Source organism: Staurois parvus, unplaced genomic scaffold (assembly GCF_062004578.1).
Source record: "Staurois parvus isolate SC_StPar_1 unplaced genomic scaffold, SC_StPar_1.0 ptg000017l, whole genome shotgun sequence".
Taxonomy (NCBI): Eukaryota; Metazoa; Chordata; class Amphibia; order Anura; family Ranidae; genus Staurois; species Staurois parvus.
Genome location: NW_028317813.1, coordinates 4,997,218 through 5,014,147, shown reverse-complemented (window position 1 = coordinate 5,014,147; position 16,930 = coordinate 4,997,218). Strand labels below are relative to the sequence as shown.

General features: G+C 40.0%; 1 protein-coding gene across 5 annotated transcripts in view; it reads left to right on the top strand.

Moving 5' to 3' along the window:
• Window positions 1-12,290, top strand: part of LOC149473256 (RCC1 and BTB domain-containing protein 2-like) — a 95,308-nt gene extending 83,018 nt beyond the window's left edge. For 3 of the 5 annotated variants that reach the window (XM_089679119.1, XM_089679144.1, XM_089679110.1), the window contains one exon: window positions 9,642-12,290. In XM_089679119.1, coding sequence (XP_089535245.1) covers window positions 9,642-9,782 — 141 coding nt within the window. In that variant the 3' untranslated portion in view covers window positions 9,783-12,290. Of the gene's footprint in view, window positions 1-9,102; window positions 9,166-9,641 lie in introns of all 5 variants that reach the window. The other 2 variants (XM_089679126.1, XM_089679136.1) reach the window with 2 other exon arrangements.
• Window positions 12,291-16,930: the final 4,640 nt, after the last annotated feature.

The following is a 16,930-nucleotide window of genomic DNA, read 5'->3' as shown; positions in this document are numbered from 1 at the left end:
ACATCTGGGAAAATCACTGAGCTAAGCAGGAAATTACATTTATGGGTTGTGCCTTACAGAAAACTACAGTGGCACAGATTGTAAAGCAATTATATTTTTTAAATAACATTCAGTTACAATATGGCTTGTGTAGCAATTCTACTGTATATGCAATATTTTTTTTCTCTATTTTGTTCCCCATGAAAGTGGAGTTACCCTTGTGTCTGCCCACAAATCAGGCTTCCTTTTTGCCTAATTTGGCAGATGATAGGGGCGACATGAAGGAGGGTGTCCATTTAAATTGATAATTTAGCCCCACCTGCCCAAGACTACCACCACTGCCAAAAGATCCCATGCTTAAAAACTTAGGGAAATTTACACAGCTGTCTTTGTGGAGCCAAGTGTTTTACTTTTGCAGCTACCATCCAGAGCTTGAGGTACAATCATCTATAGCCAAAACAATGTAAATACAAAAAGGATTTTCACTCTTTTTTACATTAGAATTCGATTGAAGGATTGCGGGGTAGCCAGATATTCTATTACTGATTTTGCATTCACATTTACACTTTATTCCTAAACAGAGTTCTTGTGTACGAAGGAAATATTATTATTTTTAATACACTGCAAATGTTTCATTGGACTGGACATCTCCTTTAAAGAAGTGTAGGCTACATATAAATGTTGAGAGGCTAAGCTAGTTGCCAGTCAGGCATCCAGGTGGATCCTGACATTCCTTCCAGAACCTGGAGTGGCTCTGTGATGTCACAGGAGAGCACAAGTAAGTGCACTCATGTGATCTAGAAGAGAAGTATCATAAATTGAAGTAAAAAAGTGAGTGCTCTCTAGTAAGCAGCTAAAGCATTCAAGGCAACCAATATAAAACCTTGTCAAAGCATAAAATAGATAAGTGCAGCGCTAAATAACTTGAAATTATAATGATCTTTTGTCCAACAATAAAGGTCAGCAATAAAATTAAATTATCAATATGATAAATAGATGAATAAATGACCAAGATTTTTTATAAAATAAAGGTGACAGTCTGTGCAGATATAAAGGTTCAGTAAAATCCAGTAATGGTGCTCCAAATAATGTGGTAAAATTACGCACTCACCAGATGCGTAATGTAAACACGCATTATATGAACCAGTAGAGGTCTCCTTTAAAGATATGGATCTGGTCTGGGACAGAGATAATCCTCCCTCTAGGTGAGTGGTGTTGTCTGGAGTGCACAGGGAAGCATGAGTATCCAGCTGGCCAGAGGTCCCTTTAAGGGATGGATGGGTGCAGATGCCTGTATACAGGAACTCCCTTCTCTGGAATCTTTAGATGGCTGGATCAGGCAGACTCTAAGGATAATTAGCTCAATGCCGTGAACTTCAGCAACCTTGTCAATAAGGTCAGGCCTCTGCTTGTGGATTGCCAAGTAGAAAGCGTTGTTCAGAATGTCCTCATCATACATAGCCCTAAGGGATGTCAGTTCCGCAAGGCGTACCAGAGCGGCGTGGTCGCTGTGCTCATGATGGCACCATTACTTCTACGTATGTGAATCTGGAGAAAATGGAAACCGCCTGGACAGCTGAAACTGTGCGACACCCAGGACATGAAAATCCCTGTGCTCCCTCCTCGTCTTGCCCTCACACACAGCCGCTCCGCTTCTTCTCTGCAATGCTCAGCTCAGCCCGGGACCAACAACACTGCCAGCAGCCAATCAGATCCACTCTCTCTCTCTCAGGGACCTCTGGCCAACTGGATCCTTATGCTTCCCTGTGCACTCCAGACAACACCACTCACCTAGAGGGAGGATTATCTCTGTCCCAGACCAGATCCAGAGGGAGGATTATCTCTGTCCCAGACCAGATCCAGATCTTTAAAGGAGACCTCTACTGGTTCATATAATGCGTATTTACATTACGCATCTGGTGAGTGCATAATTTTACCACACTATTCGGAGCACCATTACTGGATTTTACTGAACCTTTATATCTGCACAGACTGTCACCTTTATTTTATAAAAATCTTGGTCATTTATTCATCTATTTATCTTATTGATAATTTAATTTTATTGCTGACCTTTATTGTTGGACAAACGATCATTATAATTTCAAGTTATTTAGCGCTGCACTTATCTATTTTATATATAGAAGAGAAGTATGGCCAAAGCTTTTTTCACTTTTAAACCAAACTAATGAATGTAACAAAGTTTTCCTTTCTTCCGTCACTAGGTGTTGTCACACACCTTAGGTCTGATTTATGAAAACTGATGTAGTTTTAATTTTTTTTTTTTTAATTTGTCCAAGAAAATAAAACTGTATTTGGTTTGGTAGCTATGGGGTCACTTCCCTTTTTTCCACTGTTTATAAATCGGTCCCATCCTGCACCATTGATACTGAAAAGGGGAACCATCAAAAGCCAGAGTAGTTTCTTCATTTCTGTTTTAATCCTTGCTTTATAGGCTAGCTTTGCATTCTGTAAAATGCTAAGAATTGACATGGGCTGCATTTAGACTATTAAATCATTATTTAATATTATATCACCCTCTGCAATGACATCACTACACCACCCTGTGCACTCTTTTTACACCCTCCTGGCATAGCTGTTCTGATTAATGTGCTTGCAAGCTGTAGAAAAGTGGGTAGTGTCTGCCCAACAGTGGTCATCTTTCTCTATAAATCAGTTTGGGACACACCACACCAGCTTGTCTGCAGCTTGTTGGCAAAACTGGGTGGCATCTAGAGGTTGTATACAGTTCCCACAAGAAAAAACACACATATATATATATATATATATATATATATATATATATATATATATATACACACACAGTTGTGTTCAAAATAATAGCAGTGTGTTGAAAAAAGTGAATAAAGCTCAAAATCCTTCTAATAGCTTTTATTTCCATACACACAAATGCATTGGGAACACTACACATTCTATTCCAAATCAAAACATGAAGAAAAATATATCAAATTTGTGTTGTTCCTCTAAAAAAATTGAAGAAAAGTGATTAGACTTCAAAAAAAATAGCAGTGTTTTGTATTCTTCTTTACAAACTCAAACATTCACTATATAAACTGAAAAATGTTTGAAGATTTTGCTTTCCTTTGAATCACTTAATATTTAGTTGTATAAGCACTGTTTCTGAGAACTGCTGTACATCTGTGTTGCATGGAGTCAACCAACTTCTGGCACCTGTGAACAGGTATTCCAGCCCAGGATGATTGGACTACATTCCACAGTTCTTCTCTATTTCTTGGTTTTGCCTCAGAAACTGCATTTTTGATGTCACCCCACAAGTTTTCTATTGGATTAAGATCCGGGGATTGGGCTGGCCACTCCATAACGTCAATCTTCTTGGTCTGGAACCAAGATGTTGCACGTTTACTGGTGTGTTTGGGGTCGTTGTCTTGTTGGAACACCCATTTCAAGGACATTTCCTCTTCAACACAAGGCAGCATGACCTCTTCAAGTATTCTGATGTATTCAAACTGATCCATGATCCCTGGTATGCTATAAATAGGCCCAACACCGTAGTATGAGAAACATCCCCATATCATGATGCTTGCGCAACCATGCTTCCCTGTCTTCACAGTGTACTGTGGCTTGAATTCAGTGTTTGGGGGTCGTCTGACAAACTGTCTCCGGCCACTAGACCCAAAAAGAACAATCTTACTTTCATCAGTCCACAGAATGTTGCGCCATTTCTCTTTAGACCAGTCAATGTGCTCTTTGGCAAATTGTAACCTCTTCAGCACATTTTTTCAACAGTGGGACTTTGCGGGGGCTTCTTGCAGATAGCTTGGCTTCACATAGGCGTCTTCTAATTGTAACAGTACTCACAGGTAACTTTAGACCTTCTTTGACCTTCCTGGAGCTGATTGTTGGCTGAGTCCTTGCCATTTTGGCTATTCTATCCATTTGAATTGTAGTTTTTCGCTTTCTTCCACGTCTTTCAGGTTTTGGTTGCCATTTTAAAGCATTTGCAATCATTTTAGCTGAGCAGCCTATCATTTTTTGCACTTCTTTATATGTTTTCCCCTCTCCAATCAACTTTTTAATTAAGGTACGCTGTTCTTCTGAACAATGTCTGGAATGACCCAATTTCCTCAGAATTTCAGAGAGAAATGCACTGTAACCAGCATGGACAACATTTGCTGCCTTCCTTCCTTAAATAAGGGCAATAATTGCCACCTGTTTTTCAAAGAATGAATGACCTCACTAATAGAACTCCACACTGCTATTATTTTGAACATGCCCCTTTCAATTAGTGATTCAATTATACAGAATCAGCAGCATGCATGTCATGACTGTTGGGTCTGTTGGATTTCTATTACTCTACTACACCTGCTAGTAAATTATTTGCCATGTAGAAATATCATTTCTACCAAAAACAGTGATTGCTCAGGTTAGTGATGTCTGACTGCTATTATCAATCAGTTTTGTGCTTTAAAAAAAGTTGTAATATTTTTGACAGACCTACTATTATCCTTTTTCTAATGCCTACAGCACTAATCTCTAAACGCACACGAACTAGTTTAACATTTTTACACAACATTCTTTAAATATAAAAAAACACAAAAACAGTGTTTTTGTTTAACGGAGGAATGTTTCGGGATGGCTGGATTTTACCAAAAAGCTGCAGTCATGTGAAAAAGTTCTGATTATATGTACGAGTATGTAGGTGCACTTTGTCTTATTCAAACATTGTATAACTAGGGTGGAGTGGTCTCCTTGCTATAGAAGGGTGTGGTATCATCCTGCCAAGAACAAAGGGCTTTTGAGTCTGGCAAGGGTCTTCATAAAATTGACAAATTATTGGGAAATAAACAATTCCACTGTTAGGAAAAATATCTACAAGTGGCATAGATTTTAAACTACTGCAAAGTGTCTATGACTGGCTGACCCAAGAGCTGACTGTATGATGCTAAAAAGAAAAGGCTTAAAGTACCCCAAGATGTAACTTTGGGATCTGCAGGTAACTCTTGTAACAGCTGGTGTTAAACAGCTAAAATCAGAGATTGCCATGAAAGGCCTTTGCTGTCTAGGAAGAACATTAGAGCAAGACTGCAGTTGAAGATATAGGCAAAGACCAGGCCTTCTGGAACAATGTACTGTGGATTAATGAATCATAGGAAGGGTTATTTGGCCATAGTAACAGTAGTGATATTTGGAGACTGCCAAATAAAGCATATATTAGGAGAACCTCATAAAAGCTGCAATCACTGATGTGTACAAAATGTATAGTTCACTGGAAGTGTGCTTGATGAGAATATGAGGCTATCTGTCCAAAAATTAAAGTTGAACCAGAAGTTAATCTTTCAACATGAAAATGATCTGAAGCACATTTGCAGATCAACCAAGGAATTGATCAGAAAGAAGAAATTTAAGTTATAGACTGGCTTAGTCAAAGCCCTGCTTCATATCCCATTGAAAAGTTTTGGAAGGATTGAGCCTTGGTTCACACCTATTGCAGAAATGCAATTTTGCGTTTTGAACTGCTGCATTTTTTGGAAAGAGTCAGGGACTTTTTTTCCTGCAGCAGATTGTGTTTTTTGCATAATAGAATTCGATGGACTCACACCAAAAATGCAAGTTTTTTTTGGTTCATCGGAAATGGACTGTTCTCTTCATGTAGTGCAACTCTGATTCAATTTTACACTCTTTGGCACTCAAGTAGCATCAAAGTCACATCAAAGTAGTGCAGGAACCTTTGTGTCCAAAGTCCAGTTAGGGTTAAGAGCTATGGTTAGGGTTAAACTTTAAGGTTAGGGTTAAGGGCTAGGGTTAGATATTAGGATTAAATGTTATGGTTAAGGGCTAGGGTTAGAGTTAGGATTAGTAGAAATTGTTAGAGTTAGAACGCTAACCATAACAATTACTGGTAACCCTAATGATAACCACTAACCCTAGCCCTTAACTCTAACACTAACATTTAACCCTAACCATAGCCCTTAACCCTAACATGCGACTTTGGACACAAAGGTTCTTGCACTAGTTTGATGCAACTTTAATGCTCCTTGAGTGCCAGAGAGTGTAAAGTCACATCAAAGTTGCACTACATGAACAGAACTGTCATACTTTCCTACTAGTACAAAAAAAAAAACCCCATCAAAATGTGTGTTCAAAAACACAACACGCTTTGGAAAAATGCATCAACCGCAACCTACATAGATGTGAACCTAGCCTTAATTTCGACCGTAAATGCAAGGCAGCCCACAAAGCTAAACTAAAGAAATTTTGCATAGAGCAGTGGCCAAAGAATCACGAGCTGATATCAGAGACTGGTGGGCAAACATGCAAAATGCCAACAAGAAGTAATTTCTGCTAAAGAGTGCAATACTAGCATCTGCGGCCAAGGGTGTAATTACTTTTTTTTCCTCTCACCTTCCAGGACCGCATACCTGAGAGTATCCTCCCTACAGGAAACACAATCGACAGCTGTTAAAGTCCCCACCCTTCCCCTTGATCCTCAGTATTGATTGTGTTTCTCCCTACACAGCGGAATGTTTGTTGTTTTCACTGACCAGAAGACTGGGAAGCGTCAGATGGTACCCCTGTGAGGCAGGCATAGAGAGGCCAGGGGCTGAACTATCCTACAGGCCAAGTGTCTCTCACAGGTCGCCGTGGATGTACAGTAGCCAGGGACGTGTGTTCCACCGCTACAGCATCTCTGTGGTACCGGCAACTGTACAAGGGAGGGAGAGGCTACCTGCTAGCCACTCCTGGATTTCATGGCCATGTCCTTCCCTTCCTTTCTTTTGGGAAAGTTTGGGTTCTCGGAGAGGTATGTGTGTGTGCTGCGGATACAGAGTAGGACACACGGCCTAACTTGGCAGCCTTCCAGGAAGGACAGCAACTTGGAGAGGTGAAATTGGCCACTGTCCTTCTCTTGTGAGCCCTGTGGCAAAAGGCAGAAAACAGGCGCTGGAGGGATCGGATGGTAGCCCTGTGAAGCAGGCATAGGGAGGCCTGAACTAACCTGCAGACCAAGCATCTCTCACAGGATCACCCTGGATGTACAGCAGTGATCCAGACAATGCAGTGTGTTCTGCCACTGCAGCAGACTATAGTTTTCATTGCCATGTCCTTCCTTTCCTTTCTTTTGGTGGATGGGGGAATTCACTGAGATACATGACTATATATTTTGCACCTATTCCAAATCAAAACCTTTGGTACGGTTCAAGCCTAGTGGTGGAAACTATAATCTATTGCTGGTTACCAACAGTTACTACAATGGTGGGGTGTTCACCTTAGATTTCCATCATCTGGGACCCTCCACTGGATGGATGGATAAAGGATGAGTATCTAGAGTCCAGGCCATAACTACGATAGATAGTGCTGTTTGTGGGGTAGTTCTTAGACAATACACCATGACTGGGGCTTTATGCTTCGGCAGCATTTGTCCCTGTTTACCCAGTTGTACTTTGCAAATGCACAACATTTAGGTTTGTGTCTTTTTTTCTGTTTGTAGTATTTTCCTGCACATTAGAAATGCACACAACATTGAAGTTCGTGTCCTGTCTGGTTATGTGTTATAATATTTTAGCTGGCGGAAAGAAATACACATTGAAATCAGTTTGTGTTTTTTCTGTTTACAGGTGTTATATCACTTTAATATGCTGCACATATTAAATACACAACATGGATGTCCGTTTGTGGCCTGTTTATATCTGTTATATTACCTTAGCTGGAGGTGCATTAAAATTGCACAACACTGAGGTTTCTGTGTCTTTTCTGTTTATATGTGTTATGTTACTGTAGCTGCTTATCAGAAATGCAGAAGGACATCAGAAGTACACTCTGTTCCATACTGATACATTGCCTTATTTTGTGGCACATCTATATACACAACAGTGAAGGCTATATTGTGTATTTTCTGTTTATATTTTATTGCTTTAGCTGCACAGCATAATTACACAGTTTAGGTTAGTGTCCTTGCTGGGCATATTGCTTATATTGCTTTTCTTTGCTACACATCTGAATTACACATTAAACGTGTGTCTCCTTTCTGTCTGTCCTTTTTTGTTGTTTTACCTTAGCTGGCGGCACATCAGAGATGTCTAGATGTGTCCTCGGTGCAGAACATGATGTAGCAAGCGAATATGAATTGCTACTAAGGACCAAATCTCCAGAAGCAGGGATCTGCTTAATTGAACATGCATCGATACCAATAAGCACTCAATGGTGTTCGAGTGGAATCAGGTTTCAGACATCAGACAGGACACCTGATATTTGTGGAATAGGGAGCTTTGGTGTATATAGAGCACTTTCATAGCTGGCATACCAGCATTCGGGTGTGAGAGAGCCATAGTGTGGTTGGGTACATACTTGTCCAGCCTTTTTTGAGCCCATGAAGTAGTTTCCTTCAAATCTATTACCCATAAGTGGGCTTCCTTTTAGCCATCATTATGACCCAACAAAAAAAAGACGTTCCACAAAGTGTCAGGGAGCCTTTCCTAAATCATTCGCCTATACAGAGTAGCGTTAAGCAAGATCCTTTTTGTTTGCCCAAGTAGTGTCCTTGTTTCACAGCACAAGTTACCGCTTAGTCCTTTAAGGGGTCCTAAGAAGTATTTACAGGCAGGAAAGGCCATGATTGCTAGATAGTTTAGACAGTGGACCTCTCTAACCTATGAAATCCAGGGTTTCTTCGGATTCCATCAGTTTTAAGAGTAAAAGCACACTCTGCTAGAGCCTGCATCTGGGTGGAGAAGGCAGGACATCAGTGGAGCAGATCAGCCATAGGATCCAGTTAAGATACATTCATCAGATATTTATATAGTGAAGGTACACTCAAAGCAGGACTTGGCAGGAAGGCCCTGCAGGCAGTGGTCCCACCCTAAGGTAGGCCTGCAGATACTTGATTATCCTCTCAGTTGTGCCGTCCTGGAAGGTGAGAAGAGAAATAAAACTGTTACTTACCGATAATGGTATTTCTATGAACCTTCCAGGATGGCAGGCCTACTTCCGACCCGGTTAAGGGAGAAAACGCCTAAAAGTAGTACATGGTGAATACCTAGGTAGAATTATTCCCCTTGTGGACCAGTTTTGGGAGTTACTTTATTACAAACTGAGGAAAGAGGGGAAGGGTGGGGACTTTTAACAGCTGTCAATTGTTTCCTGTAGGGAGGAGCCTCTCATCTCTCAGGTGTACCGTCCTGGAAGGTTTCCTAAAAAATACCGTTAACGGTAAGTAACAGTTGTATTTCAACAGCATTAAATCTATTGATATTTTTGTTGAATAAATGATAGAACAGGCAAATGTTCCATATGTTTTAATGCAATTACATCATTATTTGTAGACCTTCTTTCAATGAAGATCTAATGTTTGCCTGTTCAAATATGTTGAAAATGTTAACAATTTCTGTGAGGATTACTTACTTTTTCACATGGCTGTACCTCTCATCCAGAAAGCTCTAGGGTTGATTTTAAATGGATGTTTGCATTCTGTAGCTATTAAAACATTTTTTCCTCAAAAGTGGTATGAAACACAGGAACCAATCTATAAAGATATTGCTAATGTTATTTACAGAAAATTATTATAAAGTATTATTCATTACAAAGTATTAGTGAAAACTATTTGGCATACTGTAGTAGTAGTAGAATGATTTAGAACATTCTTGCTTATGTTTGGCATTGTATCTAACGCGAATATCTGTTTTTAGGATCTGGAAGAGTTTTGCTTCAGATTTTGCATAAATCATATGACTATGGTTACCCAGACGGATGCCTTTTGTAACATGGACAATGACCTTCTGAAGAATTTTATTAACAAGGCGAGCAAAGCCGGAGCTTTTAAAAACTGACAGAAATTTTGTATGAGGGTATTGCTGCTTTTTCTATACCTTTTTTTAGAACTAAAGCCAAATTCATAAAAGCACTTGATGTATTACTGTTTGGTCATATAATAACTGAATGAACCACCTGGTTTAATAAGAACTGGAGTTAAAAAGGGGGGAACTGCAGATTAACATTTGAAAACTAGCATCTTATTGGTTGGTTTCGTTTTTAAACCCTTACCCCAATAAAATGCTTTGTAATTAAGCAGCCTTCTATTTAGTCCCTCTCTGGGATAAATGCCACTACCTGGCCACCTCTCCCTCCCACCCTGCTCTATATACCTCTTTGGCTGCTAAAAAAAAAAAAAAAGCCAAATCCCCTTTTTTGACTTACCTGAAGTCATGTGACCCTGCCATCCCAAATCTTCGGGTGTCCATGTCGCTGCCTGCGTGAATTGATGCACTAGATTAGCCCCCCACACCCAAACCAGTGATAGCGGGGGACCAGAAACCATTGAGTATAGCTTCCTTCACCAGGTAAGGGGAAGAGATGAGACCTGTCAAGTTGAGATTGAAGGGAAGGGTAGGGAAAAACAGTTTTTGCAGGATTGGGGCCTTAACTAGAGTTCCATGGCCTTTTTCTCCATAAATCCCCTTAAGGCCCAGAGTTTTTTTTTTTTATGTCTTGGTCCTATGCATTATACCTTTTTAATGTTTGTAGTGTAATTTAACATATTGCATTTTATTTATTCTGGACAGGTAGGGATTTAATTTAATGGCAGGTGTGGAGATATATATATAATTATAATTTTTTTTCCTTGTTTTTATTGGGAATAAATAAGAAAACAGAGCATTGCTCTTCATTCTTTGCAATTTTCCTTTCCTGCTGGGCTCCATGGCAGCACACTTGTGTAGCTTCCACCCACCCCTTACAGTGACAGGATAGTAGTTATGAATTTAAGCCCCCAATCTCAACCTGGAGTTATGTAACTAGACTCCTCAGGCTAGGTGGGAAGCTATGCTGCCATGTTACTCCTCAGGAATGGAAAATTGCAGTATGAAGACCAATTATCCTTTTTGTTTTCTGACAGCTTTATTTCAGCAACCCTAGGAAAAGCTAGCCTCAACAGGTTGGGATAAATTCCAGAAAATGTAATCAAGACCCGGATGCCAAAGAGAATTTTTCTACTGAACTTTAGTGGTTAAAGCTGCCCATTCTAAACAGCAATGCTTCACATACATATGAATGGTCGATAACGTGGCTGTGTTACAGATCGTTTCAAATGAGACTCTGCATGCTGATGCCCATGATGTTGAGACACTTAGGTGGAATGAGCTGTCACACCCTTCAAGATTGCCAATCCTTTAGACATGTAAGCCAGAGAAATTGTTTTAACCATCCAGGATGTTAAAATCCTGTTCAAGGCATTGATGCCTGTATTTGACCCTGTTGGGATTGCTTGCAGTTGCAGTGTAAGCCTTCAAGATTTTACCCACATCAAGGTTGTTAACTTCTTGACTGTCCAGAGAGTACAATCTCTTGCTTCAGATAGAATCTGGAGGCCTTAAATTTATAGCTACTATCCTGTCAGTGTAATGTGTGGGTGGGACCCACAGAGTTGTGCTGTTATGGAGCGGTCAAGAAAAAATTACAGAAAAATGTACTTTTCCCCTAACATAACGTTAACACAACTTCCACACATCAAATATTTTCTCTAGACTATAATCAACAAAGTTTTTCTTATTATGGTATTTGTCTCCGTAGCTCCTGTGGGTTTTAAAACACCACATAGGACTCAAATGGTTAAAGGAAAGCTGAGGGGTGGGGCAAAGCGTGGACTGCCTTTTACTGACCACTTCCAGAATGCACTAGTTTACCTGCTTTGGTTTCCACACTTTGTCATTGGCCTAGAACAAGTATGCAGCAAGTGATTTCAGAGCCCTAATCTGTATATTTGTTCCAGGTGATTGACTCAGAAAGTATTAAAGTCAGAGGATCAGTCAATGACCATTTTCAGAAAGTAAAATAAGCAATCACAGCTTACATATTTCTCAGGTTTTATTAACTCCTACATGCACAAAAAAATCTCTGATTTTACAATTTTTGTTTCCTAGTAAAGACATTTGGTCAGTGGACGCGATGTGTGCAGTTTATGGGCAATTGCACCACTGCACTAATTATACAAATCAGAATTCTACTTTTTGTCATGTTCCAGTAAGGCCAGCATACTCAAATGTGTGTGTTTCCTCCTTTGCACTGCAGCTAATACTATGGGAATAGTTCTATTATTTGCCAGATGCAGAGAGATGTGTGACGTATTTTATATTATTGTTAGATTCTTCTGACAAAAACTTTCTAAAGAGATATATAGAATATAGAGGTAACACTAGTAACTGGAAATGAGATAAAAATGCCACTAGTAGTCTTTAATTTTCATTAAAAAAAATAAATAAATATGACCTTTTTAGACAAACCAAGTTTTTATTTATTCTGTTTTTATTTTTAATGTTAATAAAGTTTTGTTATGAAATGCATTTTTCCAGTTCATTGATGACCATAGACACTAAAAGCCTTTTCACATCATGTGCCTTGACTTGTGTTGTTCAGCACTGGATCAAAGCACGTCAAGGCCTTGTTCACACTGCAATGTTGTGTACATGTGTGTTTCAGTACATTGTATAAAATTGCAACCTATCTGCATTTTAATGTAACATACATGAATGTATGTAAATGCAATGCAACTGAAAGTAAAGGTTTGAAAAAAAAAAAAAATGCTGGTTTTGTGACCCTTCCAGGGACCTGTCTACTCACAACAGATTATGTTAAAGGAAAGTTAACCTTTCGTAACATGCTACATGTTACACCCATATTCTGGATGTAACAAGTTACGATAGGACCAGCCCCCGCACCCCCCCAAATCCCCATTGTGATAGCTAGCGGGGAGGAGAAGATCCCCTGCCATTTATCACAATTGTGAAAAAACATGGCTGTGCGTAGCTCCGCCCAGCTGGCTGTGTCACTCATTCACAGTATTCTGTGAATGAGCAGACTACAAGTCCCAGCAGCCTTTACAGCTGTCAGCTTGTAGTGTTCTATGAACTACCATGCTGCTTCACAGCGCCGTGGTAGTTCATTGAGCCTTCCTGTCAGTAAGTATCTGCCAAGTCTTTTAGCGTCTAAATGTGCAAATGTCCTAAAAAGCATGAATATGATCATTTTCTTCTTTAGTATTCTTCCTTCAAAATGTGAGAATTCTTCTCATTCCAATAAACCGCAAAAGCAAAGGTTATATTCGCACATAGTGCATTATTTCCAACATGTGATAAGTTTCACAAAACGCACTTCCAAACTCGTGACAAATCATGCAAAATTCCACCTTGTGTCCACTTCTAAATAGCTTTCATCCTTACTCTTACCCTATGTAAACTTGGAAAAAGCTTTAATCAATTCCACTTTTAAATTACTTTGTGATTTCACTTCTCAGTCCGTCCTCCTCAGCATAGGAGATGCACCTCCAAAAAAAATCGAATATAGTGTAATATCCTTAAAGCATATATACACTCTTGTGCTCCCCTCATGTCTCCACAAATCACCAGTGTATGTGAACACATAAACCGCCGCCTCCTATATCATGCACCTTACTAGATGGTAAGAATCAACCATCATTGAGTTCTTCTCATTCCAGAGTATATATGATCTCCGATTGCATCATAACATATATCAGAACAATGCAATATAGTGTAGTAGGTAATAGTAGAAAGTGGACCATTTATTTAGCTAAAATTGCACTTATAAACAAAATTCTTGTATCTCAGCATGTATTCATTCATAAAATAAGCATGGTGTGTAAAACCTTTTCCAAAATGGCCGCTCCGCAACTTCCGGTATATTATTATTATACAGTATTTATAAAGCGCCAATAGTTCGCTCAGCGCTGCACATTACGGTATATGTCCGACACTACGCCTTTGATGAACTCGGAAGTGACAAAATGCGTCAGCGTGATTTAAAAGTCGAATTGATTAAAGCTTTTTCCAAGTTTACACAGGATAAGAGTAAGGATGACAGTTAATTAGAAGTGGACACAAGGTAGAATTTTGCACGATTTGTCACGAGTTTGGAAGTGCGTTTTGTGAAATATATCACATGTTGGGAATAATGCACTATGTGCGAATATAATTTTTTTTTCTTTTGAGGTTTATTGGAATGAGAAGAATTCTCACATTTTGGAGGAAGAATACTAAATAAGAAAATCATATTCATGGTTTTTAGCACATTTGCATATTTAGATGCTAAAAGACTTGGACTGTATACTTTGGACTTTCGGGGGAGAAAGTGTATTATTTTGGGGTTTTGTAGACACTATTGGCACTCAGTAGATACTTACTATATAAGTGAATATATCAGTCAGTATATCTGCTATCTCGTACGGGGGATACCTGCATGGTATCAGTGATCTGCTGATCACTGGTGCAATGCTTTAGAGTACAAAAAAAATAATAAATGCACATTTTTTTACCTGCAAAAAAGTGCATTTATTATTTTTTGTTAAAAGGTGAACTTATCCTTGAAAACACAACTAATGCACTGCAAATGTACATAAAAATGTATGTTAAATGCACATACATTTTCAATGCATTGCTGTGAGTTTTCTGTCCAATATGGTGTGAAAGATGAAATGACGTGATCGAGCACATGGTGTGTGCGAGCCATAAAATACATTCCTGGTATTAGGCATTGTTACAAAGTATGTTTTACAAATAATTTATAGTAGTTCACATTTTTAATCATAGTAAGAACTAAAAAAGATACAATTACCATTTTAGTCAGATAAATATTTTCCATCAATATCTGACATTTTGAGCTTTAAATCCCCTTTTTCCTTTTGCAATGTATTAAGTGATTATAGACAAAATTTGTAGTAAGTTTAACTTGTTGCCGACCGCAGATAGCCAAATGACGGCTGCACTGCGGCCGGCCAGTTCTGAGTGGACGTCATATGACGTCCTCCCAGAACGCGCTCTCCTGCGCGCCCCAGGGGGCGTGCACCCGGCGATCTCCGTGATCGCTGTGTCCTACGGACACAGCTGATCACGTGATGTGGTAAAAGGCCAATCACAGCGGCCTTTTACCACGTGATCAGCGGTGTCCAATGACACGCTGATCAGAGGGAAATGCAAGTGCCGGTTCTCGGCTGCACTTTCCTCACGCTGTCAGATCGTGAGGAAAGTACTGCCGAGAACCGGCAGTTGTCAGAGTGGGGATAGACACCGATCATCAGGGCACTGATGATCAGTTCCCTGATGATCGGTGCCCAGCAGTGCCACCCGCAAGTTCCGCCCACCTGTGCCCAGCAGTGCGCCCGCTAGCTCTGCCCACCTGTGCCCAGCAGTGCACCCACCTGTGCCACTCTGCAGTGTCACACACCTGTGCCCAGAAGTGCCACCTACCTGTGCCCAGCAGTGCCACCCACCTGTGCCCACCCACCTGTGCCCACCAGTGCCACACACCTGTGCCCACCCACCAGTGCAGCCCAGCAGTGCTGCCAGTCAGTGCCACCAGTCAGTGCCCAGCAGTGATGCCAGTCAGTGCCGTCTATCAGTACCCATCATCAGTGCCGCCTATCAGTGCTGCATATTAGTGCCGCCTATCAGTGCCACCTCATTAGTACTGCCTATCGGTGCCCATCAGTGCCGCCTATCAGTGCCCATCAGTGCTGCCTCATCAACGCACATCAGTGAAGGAGAAAAATTACCTGTTTGAAAAATTTTATAATAGAAATAAAGTATCTTCCATTTTGCTTGAGGTGATTGTAGCCGTATTAGTGCATTTGCGACAGAAACAATTGAGTACTGTCTGTGATACTTTTTTTATTTGCACTAACATACAATTTTGAGGACAAGCTTTCGGGGTATGTCCCCTTCTTCAAGGTCTAAGCAGTACTATACAAATCACAAAGTTTAAGCAGAATGTTATTTATAGTGCAAAAAGTAAAGCGCCCAGTGGCGATTAAATACCACCAAAAGAAAGCTCTATTTGTGAGAAAAAAATGATCAAAATTTCATGGGTACAATGTTGCGTGACCGTGCAATTGTCAATCAAAATGCGGCAGCGCTGAAAGCTGAAAATTGGCCTGGTAAATAAGGGGGTATAAGTGCCTGGTAGGCAAGTGGTTAAAAAAAAATGGTTTTGTCTTTAAATATACTTAAAACACTATTTCCTAAATGTTATGTTTTAGAAACTCTCATTTAACTTGAAAGCAGAATTCACTTCTCATTCAATTATTTTAGACATATGCAATATGTCCACAACTGGTTACATTTGGCAGTCAGGACAAACATATAAGAGCCTATTGCTGGGGATAACCTATGCCATAACAATCGACATCTTACAAAGCAAAAGGGGAAAAAAAAAAAAAAAAAAGAAGGAAAAACAATGTTTGTTTTTAAAAACATAAAAAATAGAAAGCAAAAGGACAACTGCAGGTGTGTACCCAAGCCTTATCTTAGCAATGAGTTAGCCATCATGCCTCACATTTGTAAGTCTATTCATTATCAACCTTGAAGGGGCCAGTCCGGGTGTATCTAACCAGCTCTGCCAAATAAGCTCAAATTTAAGCAAAGCATTACGGTGACAGTAGGTAAGTTGTTCCTGTAAAAGGAGAGAACATATTCCACCCATCGTTTCTTAGTTAGATATTGGTTGTCTAGTACGATGCCTACTATTAGTTTTCTTACCAGATACAAGAGACAAGTAACCATTATATATGTACCGGGGGAGATATAATTCAGGATCTAGCACTCCTAAGAGACACACTAGTGGATCTGATGGAATGGGAATCTGGGCGAGAGAAGATACAATACACAGAACTTCCTCCCAATATCTTGCTAGTTTTGGGAATATCCAAATCACGTGGATGAAGTCTCCTCTGTGTGCAGTACATTTAGGGCATAATGGCGTATCTCTCCTACCCCATTCAAACAATCTAGCAGGCATCCGGTACGCCCTGTGAAGGATAAATGCGATAGCCTATGTGAGACCGAAAGAGAAGAGACGGGTACTGATTCCAAAGCCATTTCCCAGTGATCTCCCCCTATTTCTCCTATATCCTCCACCCATTGGGCCCTGCATTTCAGAGTCGCATGATCTTGAGTAGAGGAAAGTAATACCTTGT